Genomic DNA, 20,316 nt, shown 5'->3' on the forward strand with positions numbered 1-20,316 from the left:
TGTAAAACTTTTTTTAAATTTTATTTTTTAAAACTTTTTCAATTAAGTGATTTAAAAAAAATATATATTTTTAGTTTTAGTCAGGCCTGTTATTATAACTGAAACTCAAACTAAAAAAATTAAAACCATAAAAAAGTCCATTACTTGAAATGAAATGAAATAAAATAAAAACAAACAAACAAACAAAAAACATATTATTTCAGCCAAGGCAACATTTCCCATTTTCATTTAGTTTAAAATATAAATTATTTAAAATAAATAAAATAAAAATTTATAAAACTATATATAAAATAAATATAAAATATATATAAAAATTAAAATATATATAAAATTAAAATGAACTTTTTTATTATTTTTATTTTATTATTTATATTATAATTATTATTTTTTTTTTTTAATTAAGTGGTTTTTTTTTAATAGTTTATTTTTAGTCAAGGCTGTTATAACTTATTGTTATTATAATTATTATATAATTTAAATAAACATCAACTAAAATAAAAAATATATATTTAACTATACCTATATATATATATTAACTATAAATATATATTAAACTTATTTTATTTCAGCCAAGGCAACATTTCCCACTTTATTTAGTTTAATTTGATGTACTAAAATAAAAATAAAACTAAAACTGAAATAAAAATAATAAAAACTATATAGACAAAAAAGTCAAACACAACAATTTTACTAAAACTTGAACTGAAATTAAAATGAAAACAGAAATGATAAACATCTAATTCAAAGTATTAATAAAAACTATAATAGTATCTCAATATACTAAAATAACAATAATAACTCGTGAACTCTGTATGAAGTCGCATGAGGGTTGACGAGACTTTTTACATATACCAGTACATTTTTAACAGTTCAAGTTCTAAAAATGTATTTATGACAATTATGGTAATAATAATGATAATAATAATAATTAATAAGCTTATTATTTTTATTATTTAAATGTATACAACTTGAAATGTTAAAATGTATTAGTATATGTACAAAATATAATTTCTTATTATTAATGCTACCTATTAGTATTAATAACTACTATAATTCATATTTATTATTATTATTATTATTATTATTATTATTATTACCATCACCATCATAAATTCATTTATACATTATACATTTATACATTATTATTATTATTTATAAAGAATAACTGTTATTATTATTAAGGCCAAACATTAATAATGAACACTAGGATATATTTGATATATTTGCATAAAACTATATATAAAATATATATAAAAATTAAAATATATATACAATTAAAATGAACTTTTTTTTATTTTTTTTATTTTATTATTTATATTATAATTATTTTTAATTTTTTTTAATTAAGTGGTTTTTTTTTAATAGTTTATTTTTAGTCAAGGCTGTTATTATAACTTATTGTTATTATAATTATTATATAATTTAAATAAACATCAACTAAAATATAAAATAAAATAAAAAATATATATTTTTTAAACTTATTTTATTTCAGACAAGGCAACATTTCCCACTTTTATTTAGTTTAATTTGACGTACTAAAATAAAAATAAAACTAAAACAAAAAAAAAGTCTTCAACTGAAATTAAAATGAAAACAGAAATGATAAACATAACATTTAATTCAAAATATTAATAAAAACTATAATAGTATCTCAATATACTAAAATAACAATAATAACTCGTGAACTCTGTATGAAGTCGCATGAGGGTTGAGTAAGTCGTTATTTATAGAAAATCAGTTCAAAATGAAACTGTCTTAGACATTTGAATATGTGCATATGTAAATCATATTTGGAGAGTAAAGATTAGAATTAGAATGTAGAATTTCTCCTGTTTTGTTCCACAGAAGAAAGCGGTTCGAGGGAGTAAATAATGACTCGCTTTAGCTGAACTATTCATTCACGCCGCCTGTAATTCCTCAAGGTTTCTTGAAAGCCTCTCGCGGAGCTGTTAAGATGGCAGGAAGCATCTTTCATTCCTTTACCTTTCTCCATTTTCACATTCGACTCATTTTTCTCAGCAGCTCGCACCTTTTCTCAAACCAAATCACTGTGTCCTGAAGTCAGGAATCACTTAATAATAGTCCGTTCCTACATGAACACGGTGTTTGATTCAGTCTCGTCTGTCTCCAAACGCCCAACAAATCACTGAGATAAATTCACACACGTTTCTATTTTATTGCGCTGGTTTCTGTAATGTTTTGAACGAACTCCCGGTGGCTGCTTGATGTTGAATTATTTTTCAAAGCTCCTTTTGGTGCAATGTCGCCTTTCTTTATTAGTTTTGTTCCACTTTAAGCTTCCTAGTGTTGAATCGTATGGGGAAATGCTCTATTTTCAGTGTGTTTTATGGTATCATGGGGGATAACGGCTTATGAAGGAGGAAAAGAAGAGCACTTTATATTCTTAAATGGAGTTATTTATTTTGCTTGCGTTGTTGGCTGTTCTTCATCCTTAACCCTGTGATATGAACGCTGTGTTACAGCCTGAGACTCATCCATCTCCATTACAGCACCTCAGTGTTTGTTTCAGGAAAATGAGTGCCTTAAAATCCCACAAACTGCGAACAGGTGTTGGCTGACAGGACCCTTTATGGGCGGCCGTCCTCATGCCGTTTTGCTCAGATTTGGTAATCTAGAAACAGCCAAAGTGTTTTTAGAGCAGAGCTCCATTGTAAAATTATTGACTTTAAATCAAGATGCATTTACTGGAGATGCAAAATTTCTTGAGATATATAGTCTGTGTTACGTAATTATGTGTGTGTTCTGTGTAAATTATGTATATATAAATACATGCACATACATGTATATATTTAAGAAAAAAATTATATTTATATATAAAATATTTATATTTATATGTAATCTAAAATATATATAAATATGTATATTTATTTATACATGTATATATTTTTTAAATTTATACATGTATGTGCATATATTTATATATACATAATTATTATACACAGGACACGCACATAATTACGTAACAAACTTTTAATTTGCAAATGATTAATCACGATTAATCATTTGCAAATTAAAAGTTTGTTACGTGTATATATATAAAATCAAATATTTGTAATGCTTCTATCATTTATATTTGCTACTTTTCAGATGCTTTAATGTTTAATGAGATTAAAAATACTTCTGAGAAAGCAATTCATGCTTACAAAACTAAATGTCCAGAAGAGATGGGTGAGAAATACTGGAAATAACGTGTTCAGCACTTAAAGTGGCAGTTCTTTGAGAGGCCAATAGCCTTAGTTCAGTTCAGTATGTGCCACTGCAGCTGGTTTGCTCTCCTTTGTCTATGAGCTTGTTTTTGCATTATAAAGTTGGGTTGATAATGACTTTAATGGCAAAGTCATCTAAGCCTGTTTCTCTTGACCACAATAGTGCCGGCCACAATGTCATACACAGTCCTGTTGTGCTGATTTAATTTAATTTTATTATTTCCAGAAGTTTTGCAATGCTTTCATCATTTGTATTTGTTACTTTTCAGATGCCTTAATGTTTTGTTTTGTTTTGTTTTGTTTTGTTTTGTTTTGTTTTGTTTTGTTTTGTTTTGTTTTGTTTTGTTTTGTTTTGTTTTATTTTATTTTATTTTATTTTATTTCCAGATGCAATTCTTTCATCATTTGTATTTGCTACTTTTCAGATGTTTTAATGTTTAATGAAATTTAATTTAATTTTTTTTTATTTTATTTTATTTTATTTTATTTTATTTTATTTTATTTTATTTTATTTTATTTTATTTTATTTTATTTTATTTTTTCCAGAAGTTTTGCAATGCTTTCATCATTTGTATTTGCTACTTTTCAGATGCCTTAATGTTTTGTTTTGTTTTGTTTTATTTTATTTTATTTTATTTTATTTTATTTTATTTTATTTTATTTTATTTTATTTTATTTTATTTTATTTTATTTTATTTTATTTTATTTTATTTTATTTTATTTTATTTTATTATTTATTTTTTTTATTTTTTATTTTATTTTATTTCCAGAAGTTTTGCAATGCTTTCATTATTTGTATTTGCTACTTTTCAGATGCCTTAATGTTTTATTTTATTTTATTTTATTTTATTTTATTTTATTTTATTTTATTTTATTTTATTTTATTTTATTTATTTTTTTTATTTTTTTATTATTATTTTATTTTATTTTTATTTATTTTATTTCCAGAAGTTTTGCAATGCTTTCATTATTTGTATTTGCTACTTTTCAGATGCCTTAATGTTTAAAATATGACTCCAGAAGCAGTTTAACTTGTACTTGACAGTGATGTGTTGGTCAATCACACCATGTTAATTTTTCCCCTCAGCTAATTTACGTTTGCGTTTTCCCGCCACCGTGACTTAAATCACACCTGTCAATGCATGCTATTATTTTACCACACTGCTGGCGGATAATAGGCCATGAGTGAGGCAGTGTTTTCAAATGGCTTTATTCACGCGGCTTGTCATTAGCGTGCATTAGCAGGGGTGGGAGGGAAGGGCAGTCATTAGCATACGTTTAGTGGGCTCATGAATATTTGAACCGCTGCGAGCAGAGGACTTGTTGTTAGCGTAGCATCATTAGTGTAGTGTTAGGGCTCAGTGAGAGCGTTTGGAGCGACGGCCGGCCAGCTGTGAGCGCAGCGGTATGAGGCCCAGGAGTGAGTGAAGGACGGCTGTTCAGTGTGTGTGTGTGTGTGTGTGTGTGTGTGTGCATGAGGGAATCAAGTGGTCCAACGCACTGAGAGACCCTTTGATGTGAAACAGAGCGGATCGTCCCCCGTCCCTGATGGCAGAGAGAGAGAGACACGTGTCCCTGCGGCTCAGTGATTTGCTCTAGTGGAGAGGACAGCAATCCAGTGTCTCTCCTAAACTCTCACTTCCTCTTGTGCACACAAACACTCATGACGCACAAACACACACAATTATACAGCAGAGCCTCCTGAAAACTGACAAGACATTACAAACATTTATTTTGGTCTGTAAGGGGTTGGTAAGATCTAGAAATGTTTCTTGAGCAGCAAATCATCATATCAGAATGATTTCTGAAGGATCATGTGACACTGAAGACTGGAGTAATGATGCTGAAAATTCAGCATTGAACACTGGATATAAATTACACTTTACTATATATTCACATAGAAAATGGCTATTTTAAATTCTAATAATATTTCACATTTTTCTAATGTATTTTTGATCAAATAAATGCAACTTTGCTGAGCAAAAGACTATTCAAAACGTTAAAATAAATCATGTACATATGTACATTTGAATACAAAACATTTGAACAGTAGCAAACAGAAAAAAGGCAATTAAAAAAATACATTAAGAAAAAACCCATATAAAAAACTATAAATGTTTTTTTTAATATGGGTTTACAAAAAAAAAAAACTTTGATCACAGGAATAAATTAAATTGTACTATATATTCACATAGAAAACAGCTATTTTGATTTCTAATAATATTTCACTGTTTTTACTGTGTTTTTGATAAAAAATAAATGCAGACTTAGTGAGCAGAAGAGACTTTTCAAAACATTAAAAGAAATCTTCAAAAACATTAAATTCTTATGAACACCAAACTTTTGAAAGATATGTACATTTGAACAGAAAAATAAATGGTGATTAAGAAAAAAAAATACATGAAGAAAAAAAAAAAAAAACATTAAAACAACTGTAAATGATATTAAAAAAAAAATAATTTCTTCACCATTTTTATTTTCTGCTGGCTATGTTTCATGTTTTAACCCTGTCCCAGACCCCAAAATAACCCATTTCACTCATTTTCTATCAATTTTGCATGTATAATATATAATATTATAAATCTTTTTTTCTGTGTATGTCTGTGCATCTGTATAATCTGACTATTTTTAAAATGTCTGTACTAATGTTACATTTAAGCATTTTTTATTATTAATAAGTAAAAACAATACTTATTTAGATTAATAATACAAATATTAATATATTGAACAATTTGTGTGTTTCAGGAATCTGAAGGGACGCTGCCCAACTTACTGGTTCTGTGTGGAGATCACGGCATGTCTGAAACCGGCAGTCACGGCGGATCGTCTGAACCGGAAATCAACACGCCGCTCCTGCTCATTAGCCCCGCCTTCAGGAGGAAAGGTGAGCAGCACTGACAGGTGAACATTTCAAGTAGATAGAGACCTTCTGTAGCCCCGCCCCTTTTCAGCGCTGCGCTCATTGTGTTCTGTCTTCCGGTTTGTATTTCGACAGCATGAAGGTAAGATCTTACAGATTTATGAATGAACCGCTCGTTTTAAAATCTTCCCGGCCTAAGTGACATTTGTAAATCCACTTCACCAGCTAATTACAGCGATGCCATAGAAATATTTAGAGCTTCCGCAGAAACAGAAGATCAAACACAGTATTCTAAAGATGGATGTGCGCTTGTTTTGGAGAGGACTACAAAAGTGGGCGGAGTCTCCTCATGCTAAGATTAGGGGTTAGTATTTACTGTAGCACTGTGATTGCATTGTCCAATGAAATCTTTAGAATCAGAGATTGCACTAGTTTTGGGGGGCGTGTCTTGCGTCTGTCTGTCAACGGGAGGAAGCCACACCCTCTTTTGGAGTTCCCACCCTTATTTGGAGGTATGAAGTTATACCCTTCTTGAATATTTCAGGCTGTTGGTGGGTTTTCGCTGGTGAATTTGACTTTTGGGATGTCTGTTTGCAAAAAAAAATGACATTATCTCATGGTGTTTTGAAGTAAAGGTTACTCGCATTAAGTTTCTCCTCCAAACGAAAAGGTTCTGCGACTCTCTTTGAAGTTCAAGAGAAACATTTTGGAGGATGTTCTATCGATTTTTGCAAACTGCAAAGTTTGAAACTAAAGTTATTTTAGGTCTGGGCTGTGTATTTGATGTCTTATTTCTTCAATAAAGTATACTGGCCAGGATTTCCTCCCACATTTGTTAAGCCGCATCCAATAATTGCCGTATGACAAATATCCCAGCTAAACAAGGGCTCTAATAGTCCGCAGGCTCCGGCAAACAAGCTTTACTCGCAATAAAAGTTTGTGTAAATCAGTCCCCATGTGAGTTGGTGTGACTGAAGTGATGATTTTTCATTTTTACCTCTCTTTAAATCAGATTAACGGATAACAACCAGCATATTCACTGATGCGTTTCAGAGGATGAATGTTTTTGTGAGGGATGCGGGGCTGAACGTGCCTTTAGTGTTAGTGGATTTACTCTTTGCTGTGAAAGCTCAAGAAACATGAAGATGCACACTCTTCCAGAATCAAAGGTCTGTTTCAGCATAAGAAAAGCTCTCCGCAGCGATTACGTGTAAGAGCACGACAACGAACAATGCCTAAATCAAAAACAGTTGCATTTTTCATGTCAGCGTTAATGACTGTGCAAGATATTCTTAGAATGTGCAAAGCTATACGCATCTGTTCATCTGTTCAGGAGTTGTTTGAACCATTCTTGCATTTTAAATCATTTGCAAGAGGTGGTTTATGCACAAAAATATGAGCTCAAAGTGTAGATATTTTTCACATAATCAAGACCGTATTCCCTGTGCTGATGAAGGGCAATTATTCCACAAAAAAAGAGCCTGCTGTGTTTCACACTTTCTTTGCTTGAACATTTGCAATTATTTGCATACTTTTACTTATTTTTTTTCCTCTTATAGTGTTAGTCAAGGTTTCTTGCACCAGTAACAGCCAAAATTTAAAGTTGTAGGTAATGTAGTAATTTAATGCCAGTTAGAATTTATTTAATAAAGATTACAGTAGAGTTTGCCAATTCATTTCCCAATGAATAAAATGAAGTACATTTTAGGACTTGTAAAATCTTCTCTCACTTCAAAGTATGTCATTTCTTTGACTTTAAGTTCTTAGAAATTGTTCTGTGTTTGAAAGAGTCTCTTCTGCTCACCAAGACTGTGCTTATTTGATCAAAAATAGAGTAAAAAATGTGGAAATATTTTTACAATTTAAAACTGCTGTTTTCTATGTGAATATATAGTAAAGTGTAATTTATTCCTGTGATTTTCAGCATCATTACTCCAGTCTTCAGTGTCACATGATCCTTCAGAAATCATTCTGATATGATGATTTGATGCTCAAGAAACATTCATTATTATTATCAATGTTGAAAACAGTTCATATTTTTGTGGAAAGTGTTAAACATTTTATTTTTCATGATTCTTTGATGAATAAAAAAGTTCAAAAGAAGAGCATTTATTTAAAATACAAACTTTTGTAACATTATAAATGTCTTTACTTGATCAATTTAATGCTTCTTTTCTGAATAAAACTTTCAGTTTCCTTTGAATAAAATCTTACTGACACTAACAGCATGTGCAAAGCTAAAAGCTGTCATATGCAAATGTATTTGGCCATGTGATGTCAAAGACCGTGCAATATCAAAATTGGAGCTTGATTAATTAAACGCGTTGTTTATAATGAGGAGGATGTTTTAAGCTTTGAAACTCACAGGATGTTTTAAAACTTTGGTACAAAGACCTCTTATATGTCAAAAGGTCAAGGCAAATTTGATTCTCATATCATGACCCCTTTAAATCACAAATGTCTGTGACAGTTTGATTGCATTACAGGAATGCCGCAGTGAGTTTCTGGATAATTTTATGCCCCGGGGGTTTTAAATTACCTTCTGATTCATCTCTGTCTAATAATATAAAGCATTAATTCATTTTCCCCCCACTGTTTTATAATGGATTAATTTGCATTGAGTCCAGTGTGTAATTGATTGTGACACACACAGAGCAGGCTCAGCGGTCGTCGCACTGATCATGTGACGCAGTACATGACGCATGCATAACCACGTGTGGTTAAACACACACACACACACACACACACACACACACTATACTCGCGCCCTAGAGTGTGAAAATCTGTGAGAGATGCTCATTAACCACTTCTACTCATCCCTATGCTCTCTCTCTTTTTCTCTCCTAAATGAAAGTGTGGAGTGGCAGAGCATCTGTCTACAGCAGACTGTCAGGGTGAATGTGATAATTGTTTCTTTTCCTGCCTGATCTATTTTTGTGATCTCTTACTCATTTATACACTCGCACACACACACACACATTCACACCAGCTTCCTCTTGCAGCACGCTGTTTTTATTTAAAGATGAGCTCATATTCACACCCGCCGCATGCTGACCTCATCGTCCATCAGAACGCTGTATCCACAGGTAACACCAGCGCCATCCAGAGAGAAGCGGCAGACTTGTTAATAAGCAGTTTTCAGTTGTTTTCCTTCATATCTCATGTAAGATTTTGCATCGCTGTTCAGACTCCTGTGGTTGATTCAGTCTGATTCAACAGTTGATTTAGGGATGTACTTGTTTATTAGTGTGCAAATCCAGTGAGGACAACGCAAAAGCAACACAACACCATTCGGCTAAATTATAAATGCATCTTTTGAGTTGGCGCTACAGATTCATCAGCAGCTCAGAGCAGGAAACACTGACTTAAACGCTGATGTATTACTGATGTGAAGAATATATTATTGATTTAGCATGTATAAATTGTTTATTCAGTGTCATCAAGTGAATATGCATCCATGTCTTAATATGGATAATATGTCTTCATTTTGGGTGTTAGTTTGCAGAACAGCATTGGAACGAGAAGGAACGTTGTAGAAAAAATGGATGGATTGAGGGATTGATGGTTGGTTAGATATGGATGGATGGTTGGTTAGATATGGATGGATATACCCACACTATCTCTCAGATGAATGAATGGATGGATGGTTGGTTAGATGAATGGATGGATGGATGGATGGATGGTTAGATATGGTTGGTTGGATGGATGGATGGATGGATGGATGGATGGATGGATGGATGGATGGATGGATGGATGGATGGATGGATGGATGGATGGATATGGATGGATGGATGGATGGTTGGTTAGGGATGTATGGTTGGATGGATGGTTAGATATGGATGGATGGATGGATGGATGGATGGATGGATGGTTAGATGGATGGATGTTTGGATGGATGGGTGGTTAGATATGGTTGGTTGGTTGGTTGGTTGGTTGGATGGATGGTTAGATATGGATGGATGGATGGATGGATGGATGGATGGATGGATGGATGGATGGATGGATGGATGGTTAGATGGATGGATGTTTGGATGGATGGGTGGTTAGATATGGTTGGTTGGTTGGTTGGTTGGTTGGATGGATGGTTAGATATGGTTGGTTGGTTGGTTGGTTGGATGGATGGTTAGATATGGATGGATGGATGGATGGATGGATGGATGGATGGATGGTTAGATATGGATGGATGGATGGTTAGATATGGATGGATGGATGGTTAGATGAATGGATGGTTAGATGCATGGGTGGGTGGATAGATGGATGGTTGTTAGATATGGATGGATGGATGGATGGATGGATGGATGGATGGATGGATGGGGGTGGTTGGTTAGATGGATGGATGGATGGATGGATGGATGGATTGATGGATGGATGGATGGGGGTGGTTGGTTAGATGGATGGATGGATGGATGGATGGTTAGATGAATGGATGGATGGTTGGTTAGAGATGGATGGATGGATGGTTAGATGAATGGATGGATGGATGGATGGTTGGTTAGATATGGATGGATGGATGGATGGATGGTTGGATGGTTGGTTAGATGGATAGATGGATAGATGGTTGGTTAGATATGGATGGATGGATGGATGGATGGATGGATGGTTGGATGGTTGGTTAGATGGATGGATGGATGGATGGATGGATGGATGGATGGATGGATGGTTGGATGGATGGATGGATGGTTGGATGGTTGGTTAGATGGATGGATGGATGGATGGATGGATGGTTGGTTGGTTAGATATGGATGGATGGATGGATGGATGGATGGTTGGATGGATGGTTGGTTAGATGGATGGATGGATGGATGGATGGATGGATGGATGGTTGGATGGTTGGTTAGATGGATGGATGGATGGATGGATGGTTGGTTAGATGGATGGATGGATGGATGGTTGGTTAGATATGGATGGATGGATGGATGGATGGATGGATGGATGGATAAATAGATGGTTGAATTGATAGACAGACGGACGGACGGAGAAAACGCTTCGATGCTTACCAAAATATTTCACCAAAAACAGTGATATTGTGTTTCTCTACAGCAGGGACTGAAGTGTTTTTGAAAGCTCATCTCATGGACAGAAAAGTGCTGTAAATCTTAAAGCCGTTAATGAAGCGTGTCTTCTTGTTGCAGCGGGATTGGAGGAGCCGGACGTCCTGGAGCAGGTGGATCTGACCCCCACCCTCGCCCTGGCTCTGGGGTTACCCATCTCCCAGAACAGCGTGGGCCATTTGATTCCGGCCGTGTTTGAGGAGTTATCGCTCCGAGAGCAGCTCCGCCTCCTCCAGCTCAACGGACACCAGCTCAGCCGGCTCCTGCAGGACAGCAATCCCACCTTCCACAAGGGTGAGTAACACATGAGAGATGGCCAGCCCACAAACAGGGTTGAAAACAGCTGTGCTGCTTCATATTTTTGTGGAAACAGTGATACTTTTTTTTTTTTTTTAAAAAGGATTATTTAAAAAAAAGAAGTTCAAATTAACATTTTAATTGAAATAGTAAATACTTTTACTTTGTTTCAAAAGATGTCTGTCACTTTTCGACCAATTTAATGCATCCTTGCTGATCTATCTATCTATCTATCTATCTATCTATCTATCTATCTATCTATCTATCTATCTATCTATCTATCTATCTATCTATCTATCTATCTATCTATCTATCTATCTATCTATCTATCTATCTATCTATCTATCTATCTATCTATCTATCTATCTATCTATCCATTCATCCATCCATCCATCCATCCCAAAATAAATAAATAAATCAAAGCTAAATTGAAATGTTTAAAAAACTACAACGAATAACAAATGCACATTAGAACATTTTTAAAATTTGAAAATACTATAATAATATATAAATATTATAATACTAAAATACCACAGTCAGGGTTATTCAGAGTGTACTCAAGTGTGCACACTAGAGTTGGCCACTAGCTAGAGCTTTTTGTTGTGAACTCAAGAAAGTGACAAGCGTCTGTCTTGTTGTTGGCTCTGTGATTTCAGTCTAGTTCAGTTTTATTTTCACCTTTTTGCTGCTTGAGTAACAAGCTCATAAACTGCTGTCAGGAACCCGACATAAGAGCATGAGTTTGAGTACACCTTTAGAGCACATCCATAGAAATACAGAATTTATACCCTTTAGCTCAAGCCCAGACGTGTGTGTCAGTGTGTGTGTGTGTGTGTGTCCTCCGCTGTCTCTGTAGCGGTTCGGCTGTATTTTCTCTCAGCAGGATCTCTGGCCTCCAACAAACATCAATCTCTGGCCCATTCACTTCTCACATCTCACTGTATTGAGAGTTTTGCTGGCTTAAGTGTGTTTATTCAGTGTTATCGTGTTGGATGGTGATGTCTGCTGACATTTTCACTTTGAAGAGGCCATATTATACCATATTAAAGTCTTGATGTTGTTTTTGGGCTCTACTAGAACAGGTTTTCATGTTTGAATGTTGACTATTTTCCTCAAATTCTCCATTGTTGCAGCTCCTCTCTTCCCAGTCTGTCAGTAACGCTCTGTTTAGTTCCTGTCTCTATGAAGCCCCTCCTTCTGAAAAGCACAATGTGCTCCGATTGGTCGGCTGGAGCAGTGTGTTGTGATTGGTCATTTGGGAAATGTCCCGCCCCTTACCATAACCTCCAGTTTCATCACACTACTAACTAACTCAACCAGGCCCCGCCCCTTTATTCTGCATATGAATTATTTAAATGAGGAATATTGTGAAGAAAACTCAAGGCTACAATGAGGCGTTTCAGGGAGTTCAGAAACACTGACACTGATTGCATTGACTTGTTTTCTTAGAGGTTATATCTCGTGTAGTCAGATTGTCAGCATGAAGACATTGTTTGATTGACATGAAAAGTAGCCAACCACAATTCTTTCCCCCTCTGTGCATTTAGGAGCGGGTTTATCTAAATTTGTTGTTATCACAAAAAAAGATTGGCATGAGAAAAAAACCCATTCAAATAAGTGCACAGCAAAGTCGATCCGCGCCCAGCTGCACAGATGCTGATTCTTCCCTCCGGATGAGGATCCGCTTTTATGGTGGGAAGAAAATGCTAAGCCGACAGAGCGTATTTTCTTCACAGCTGGCTCATGGTCTTTGAATGAGAACATGTGAAGGGATGAAAATGTGATTTGGCTTTATGTAAACACTTTGTAAATGTGCACTAAAAGCAGCAGTCTACTTTTCAAATGACTTTTTTATTCATTCATATGGTTCATGTATTTTTATTTTTATATAAAGAAAAAGCATAGGTTGTTGAAGTTTCAAACATTTATTGATAACATTTATGAATAAAACTAAATACAATTTATATTTCATGTGCGCATCACACTTATCATTAAATAACATTCAAATGTTTGAGGAATAAATTACTCGTTTTCTATGAATTCGAGTACTTGAGTACAAAATTAAATGAAATATACTCTACCAATCAAAAGTTTGGAAAACATTTAGAACTATAGATTTATTTTTATTTATTTTTTTAATTTTTATTTATTTCATTTTTTATTTTTATTTATTAAATTTTTCAATATTTTATTTTTTATTTTATTTTATTGCATTGCATTTTATTGCATTTTATTTTACTGCATTTTATTTTATTGCATTTTATTTCATTGCATTTTATTGCATTGCATTTTATTGCGTTGCACACAAATCCAGAGCCAGCCAATCGAATCAAAGCTTGCGATTTCAGCCAACTCTTGTCATTTTTGTCTACAATATGCATTAGACATCGTATTTCAGCTCTTTCACCTGAGCTCAAGTGAAGGTTCGGGAGGCGTGTGGAGGTTAAGATCTGATTGATGAGGACGACAAACTGCCGCCACCCGCTTTCGTCCTTCCATTTTCTGAAGGAAATTCAAAAACATGAGATTGTTAGAGGTCAGCTCTTCAGTCTCTGTGTGACGTACAGGCAAATATGAACTCACTTCACCCATGTCTGTCTTTCTCTCTTCGCGATGTAGAAGTTCTCCATCATGCTTTTGCAGCCTAATGAAGCACTTAATTAAATTGCAGATGAATTATTGTGATTAAGAGGAGAATCACTCATCAGAGGTTTTCTAAGCACATTGACCTGAAAGCGAGACGTTGGAGGTTTTCTCCAGATAACACTTTTCCCACGGTAACATGCTGAGAGCTGAAGCTTGTGCATTATTAACATGCAACATGCAGCAGAACCCTGAGTCACACTAGAGATCCTGACCTGCTTTACCCATGTGTGTGTGTGTGTGTGTGTGTGTGTGTGTGTGTGTGTGTGTGTGTGTGTGTGAAGCGCAGAGAGGGTATGAACTGTATTCTAACGTACTGCAATATTTATATGACATATTTCGAATCGTAATAATGCAGAAGGGCATCGCTCTTAATGATTGCATTTAGTTCATTTGTCATGCTAGTCAAAGTCGAGCACATTGCACGAGGTATACTGCATATTTTGGCAAACATAGGAGCTCTTCTGGGTATTTCATTCACTATGCACAGTATACATACTGCATACTACAAAAATAGCATGATAGTGTGCCAATCTGAACCTCCCCAGAGGTTTCTCCTTTTGTACTATTTTCAGCACTTCACCCAGGATACATTATGAACTGCATTATTAAGCACATCCTGAGCTCACACACAAACACACACACACACTGATCTTTATTAATATAGCACAGCAAATAAAAGCCCAGACCAGTTAAACCAGAGAGGATCTTCTCATGACACACACACACACACACCATCAGCACAAAAGAGTGATGATTACGCCATCAGATTACTTGAAAGGTTTATTGAAAGGTATTTTGATGGAAGGAGACGCAGACGTCCTGAGGAGGATCTCAGAGAGGCTGGTGTGTGAGGAGAGACATCCGTCATTATGACAGGAGCATTCAGAATCCTGCACTGGCCAGATGCAGAGAGAGTGGCCTCACACACACACACACACACACACACACACACACACACACACACACACACACACACACACACTCTCTCTCTCCCATACATCTATCACTAGATCCCTGTTTGACCGGTCATTGTTTACATCATCGATCGTCAGTGTCACTTCAGAGGACTCGTTAGTAGCTAGTGTTATGTTGTATTGTTTAATTACATGACTTAATTAAAAACAACACAATAAATGAATTAAACATCTTACCTTTGGGGATTTTAGACTAGTTTAAACAAGTTTAAACCTACTTTAAGAGGTGGTGTATGACTGTTTTTAAGAAGATTCTTTCCAAGAAAGTTTTGTAAAGAGCAATTTAAGAATTTTTTGGTAACACTTTATTTTACAGTACCGTAGTTACACGTTACTACATGTACTTACTATAGCAATAACAGTAAATTATGCATAATTACAAGTAACTAACCCTAAACCAAACCCTAAATGTAATTCTATAGTAAGTACATGTAGTTAATTAATATTACTCAGTACTTATTTGAATAATTACAATGTAACTACGACACTATAAAATAAAGTGTAACCAAATTTTTTTTCCGTATATTATTTTCTTAATATCTTAAGAAATATTTTTAGGAATACAAATTATCAAGTTTTTCTCTTAAGTAAGAAAATAAAAAGTTATAAATAAGATTATGCGGCCCTGAATCTCTCCATCCGTCTGTCCATCTCTCTCTCTCTCCATTCTCTTTCCTTGTTTTCTCTCTGATTTCCAGCAGTAAATATTCATGAATAATCAGCATTATTCCGGGAGCAGGGAGAGGCTGGTCCCAGCGGACGCCCCGTTAACTCTCCTGCTCTGTGATCAATGCTGTGAATTAAGCTTTCATTAGACGCTGCTGTGTCTACGAGAGGAAGAACCGCTTTCTGAGAATCATCCGTGGTTTCTCACTGCTGTATCGCCGTTATGTATCTCACAGCTGTAATATACATGACTTTGAGCCGATACTGTGGAAATAACACTATGTTTCACTGTCATAACCGTTGACATGGATTCATGGGCTAATTCAGCATAATCATATAATTGATTAGTCACAGCCTCACTTATTTGTGTTATGACAATTAGATGAACATTCCAGCAGAGAATTCATAAGAGAGTAGATTCATGTGAAACGCCTCTGATCTTCTGTTTTACCCGCTAACGCTTAGTAATTGTCTCATTCATCACTTTTTTCTCTGGGTTAACATGATCTCCATCAGTCTCGGTTTATCACCTCTGTGTCTGTAGGGTTCACACAGTCGGACCCATTAGGATGCTTCATAGACGCTCGGAGAAAACAGACATCTGGGAAAGAAATATTACATGGCCTTGAGGAATGTGTGGCTTTACATACTATCTGTGCTAAGTAGCATGCATGATTAGAATTCATTTTTACATATATAAATAAAAAAAAATATATAAAAAATGTTTTATACTTTATCTAAAACACAATATATATATTACTTTTCAGTTATTTTTCTACCCCCAATTCATTTTTGAAATATAATCATTTACACAGTTACTGTCATAAACATTAAATAATTAAGACATTACTAACTGATAAAGTAAATATAATGAATATATAAGCTAATATACTGCATATATTAAGTGAAATGCTCCCTCTAGAGTTCATTTCTCTAGTGAACTAACATGCTGTGGACACTAAATGACTTTCCTGAGGTAAATGTAATGCTATGTGTGAGATTATTCTCAAGCTGTTTTATTGAAGTTTTTCTGCAGTTGAAGCACTGGCTGAGAGATTACACGTAAACATATCTATGCATAGTAGGGATGCACCAATGTGAAAATTTTGTCCGATAACCAGTAATTATTTGTATTTGAAAGCCAATAACCGATAAATTGGCAGATAAATCTAAATCAAAATTTTCATATAATTTATGAAATAAATAAATAAATATAAATATATATATATATATATATATATATATATATATATATATATATATATATATATATATATATATATATATATATATATATATATATATATATATATTATACAGTATAGTCCAAAAGTTTGGAACCACTAAGATTTTTAATGTTTTTAAAAGAAGTTTCGTCTGCTCACCAAGGCTACATTTATTTAATTAAAAATACAGTAAAAAACAGTAATATTGTGAAATATTATTACAATTTAAAATAACTGTTTTCTATTTGAATATATTTGACAAAGTAATTTATTCCTGTGATGCAAAGCTGAATTTTCAGCATCATTACTCCAGTCTTCAGTGTCACATGATCCTTCAGAAATCATTCTAATATGCTGATTTGCTGCTCAAGAAACATTTATGATTATTTTCAATGTTGAAAACAGTTGTGTACTTTTTTTTCAGGATTCCTTGATGAATAGAAAGTTCAAAAGAACAGCATTTATCTGAAATACAAAGCTTCTGTAGCATTATACACTACCGTTCAAAAGTTTGGGGTCAGTATGAATTTTTATTTTTATTTTTTTGAAAAGAAATTAAAGAAATGAATACTTTTATTCAGCAAGGATGCATTAAATCAATCAAAAGTGGCAGTAAAGACATTTATAATGTTACAAAAGATTAGATTTCAGATAAACACTGTTCTTTTGAACTTTCTATTCATCAAATAATCCTGAAAAAAAATATTGTACACAAATATTTTGTACAATTGTACACATTAAATGTTTCTTGAGCAGCAGATCAGCATATTAGAATGATTTCTGAAGGATCATGTGACACTGAAGACTGGAGTAATGATGCTGAAAATTCAGCTTTGATCACAGGAATAAATTACTTTGTGAAATATATTCAAATAGAAAACAGTTATTTTAAACTGTAATAATATTTCACAATATTACTGTTTTTTACTGTATTTTTAATTAAATAAATGTAGCCTTGGTGAGCAGATGAAACTTCTTTTAAAAACATTAAAAATCTTAGTGGTTCCAAACTTTTGGACTGTACTGTATATATATATATATAATACGTGCTATTTGGATAGATATAAAGCCACATCATGCACAATCATAATATGGTAAATACATATTATGCCAAAGGTGCTCATTTGGTTTTATATCTGGTTGATTTTCTAAAGTTGTGTCTCAAATGACACATTATACTCTATGGACTTATTTTATGCACTATGCATGTACTCAACTGTGTAGTGTATGAGTTTTACAAGGTTATTTTGTCATTCAATATCGGAGGCTGATGCCCCGCCCACTCTATTATGCAATTAAAGCTGTGACAGTTGAGTGCATGAAGTGTCCAAAATTCCACACTTTTTTTGGGGGGGGGGTTAATTAAGTGCATCATCCGGGTATTTAAAGTGCACTTATTCTGTTTGGAATGTTCAGTGTGAACACACTACTCACACTATTTATACTACAAAAAGGCATAGAATAGTGCAGAATTATGCAAATTGGGATGCACCTTAAGTGTTTATCTGTGCATGTATGAATTTTACAAACAACCCCAGTGCACTTCAGATTAAGAGTAACTTTTTCAGTTGCCATGGTAATTAATTTTGAATTTTAAGGTAATTCGTTTAGCATCCATTAGTAATTTAGCATCCATTAGTATCCTAAGGTAATTTGGCTGGTTGTTAATTCATTTTGTGCATGCAAACAGTTTAAAACAAAGAAGCTTATTGCATAAAGATTCAATTTTAAGTGCACGCTTTAGTATGCAAATTGAGATACAGGACATGTTTGTACGTTTTTGCATTAGTGTCTTTAGATAATTTGGCTATTATATTTAAAGTAATTCGTGTTGTGCGTGCAAACAGTTTGCATTTGAGAGGCTTATTGTATAAAGATGCTGTTTTAAGTGGATGCTTTTAGTATGTTATACAATAAGTATGCATGCTTGGCCACCTCAATGCCAGCGGGTTGTTTGTTGTACATACTTAATGTGTGTCCTTGTTTTACTGTGGCTCAGTTCTCTTCTTTTTTTTTTTTTTTTTTTTCCTCAAATGTCTGTCATTAAAATATAGAATGTTGTAGCAATGTCAGGTAGCAGTTTGTGTGCCTCACTCTTGCATCAACATCTCTTCTCTGATGATGAGGGCGGGGCAACCTGTCACTCACATGAGATCCACCAATAGCAAACCACAACCATCCAATCAATTCCTCACAGACAAAATCAAGCCCCGCCCTATATTTGTTTCTGTTCCAGAAGCATTTCACTTGGATATATACGTCACAATAGAGAAGAAAAGACCAGCACAACGTCTGTTTCATGTCGACTTGCTTAAACTGTTTGTCTGTGCCAGTAGTTGAGCTGAAAGACTGTAGATAGAAGATTCGCGTTTACACCTAATGCATTTTAAATTGCACTCAGACATATTTCAGAGAGCCTCGTGCGTTTAATTCTCGGGTCAGGTGTGTTTCCCGTTGTGTGCGTGTCATTCTACACGCATCAGTTGTGTGGAGAATCAGAGCTCAGAGATGTGGAGAGACACATTAGACAGAGAGAGGCACAGAGCGAGACGGAGGGGTCCTGTAGGCAGACGTGCCTGTTAGCTCACTCTGAGATCCCGCTGTGAGGCCCTTAGTGTCTGTCTGCTTTAAAACAGCCAGCAGACACCTGCTTCTTATGCAACAGCCTCCTCGTGGTGTCTTCATAACACTGAGGCTCTGTTTCAGAACATAGTGAGCATTCAAGCATCATGAAAGCTGTTATGAAATACAATTATGCTGTCTAAAACACCTTCTTTTGGCCAGCATCACATTTATTCTTTGATAAGAATGCATTGCAATGAGCTCAGTGAAAAGAATCCAAGATGGTGCACTGATTCTAATTTTATTAGAGCCCGAGCACCAATGGTGCGACGACCTCTTTTTGGAATTGCTCAAACAATTCAAACATGCATTTTAGTCTGGGACTAGGCTGTGAAATCGGGGCTAGTATATAAAGCCACATCATGCAAAATCATTATTTGGTGAATAAATATATATATATATATATATATATATATATATATATATATATATATATATATATATATATATATATATATATATATTGCTATGCCAAAAGTGCTATGCATGCATGCATACATGAATATTACAAATTAAGTGAATTACATTTTATTTATTTATTTTATTTTGCATATATAAATGTCTAAAATGGTCTTTTTCCTCTCTGATTTTGCTGCTTACAGGCTTGTTAAATAATAGATAGTATATTTTATACAGTACATACAATTAAAGGTCTTAAAACACTTGAACCCTGGTAATTGCTGATTGCGGTGAAGCGCTGAAACCCTGTTGTAATTGTAATGATTTTTATTAGGGGTTTTTGTATTT

At 34.0% G+C, this 20,316-nt stretch overlaps 1 protein-coding gene across 2 annotated transcripts in view; it reads left to right on the forward strand.

The window, feature by feature from the left end:
* The window catches only part of pigg (phosphatidylinositol glycan anchor biosynthesis class G), a 132,050-nt gene that overhangs the window by 35,815 nt on the left and 75,919 nt on the right, over nt 1-20,316 (forward strand). For both annotated transcript variants that reach the window (XM_048187998.1, XM_048187999.1), the window contains exons 5-6: nt 5,973-6,111; nt 11,220-11,432. In XM_048187998.1, coding sequence (XP_048043955.1) covers nt 5,973-6,111; nt 11,220-11,432 — 352 coding nt within the window. The remainder of the gene's footprint in view (nt 1-5,972; nt 6,112-11,219; nt 11,433-20,316) is intronic.

The sequence above is a fragment of the Megalobrama amblycephala genome, linkage group LG4 (assembly GCF_018812025.1).
Source record: "Megalobrama amblycephala isolate DHTTF-2021 linkage group LG4, ASM1881202v1, whole genome shotgun sequence".
Classification (NCBI taxonomy): domain Eukaryota; kingdom Metazoa; phylum Chordata; class Actinopteri; order Cypriniformes; family Xenocyprididae; genus Megalobrama; species Megalobrama amblycephala.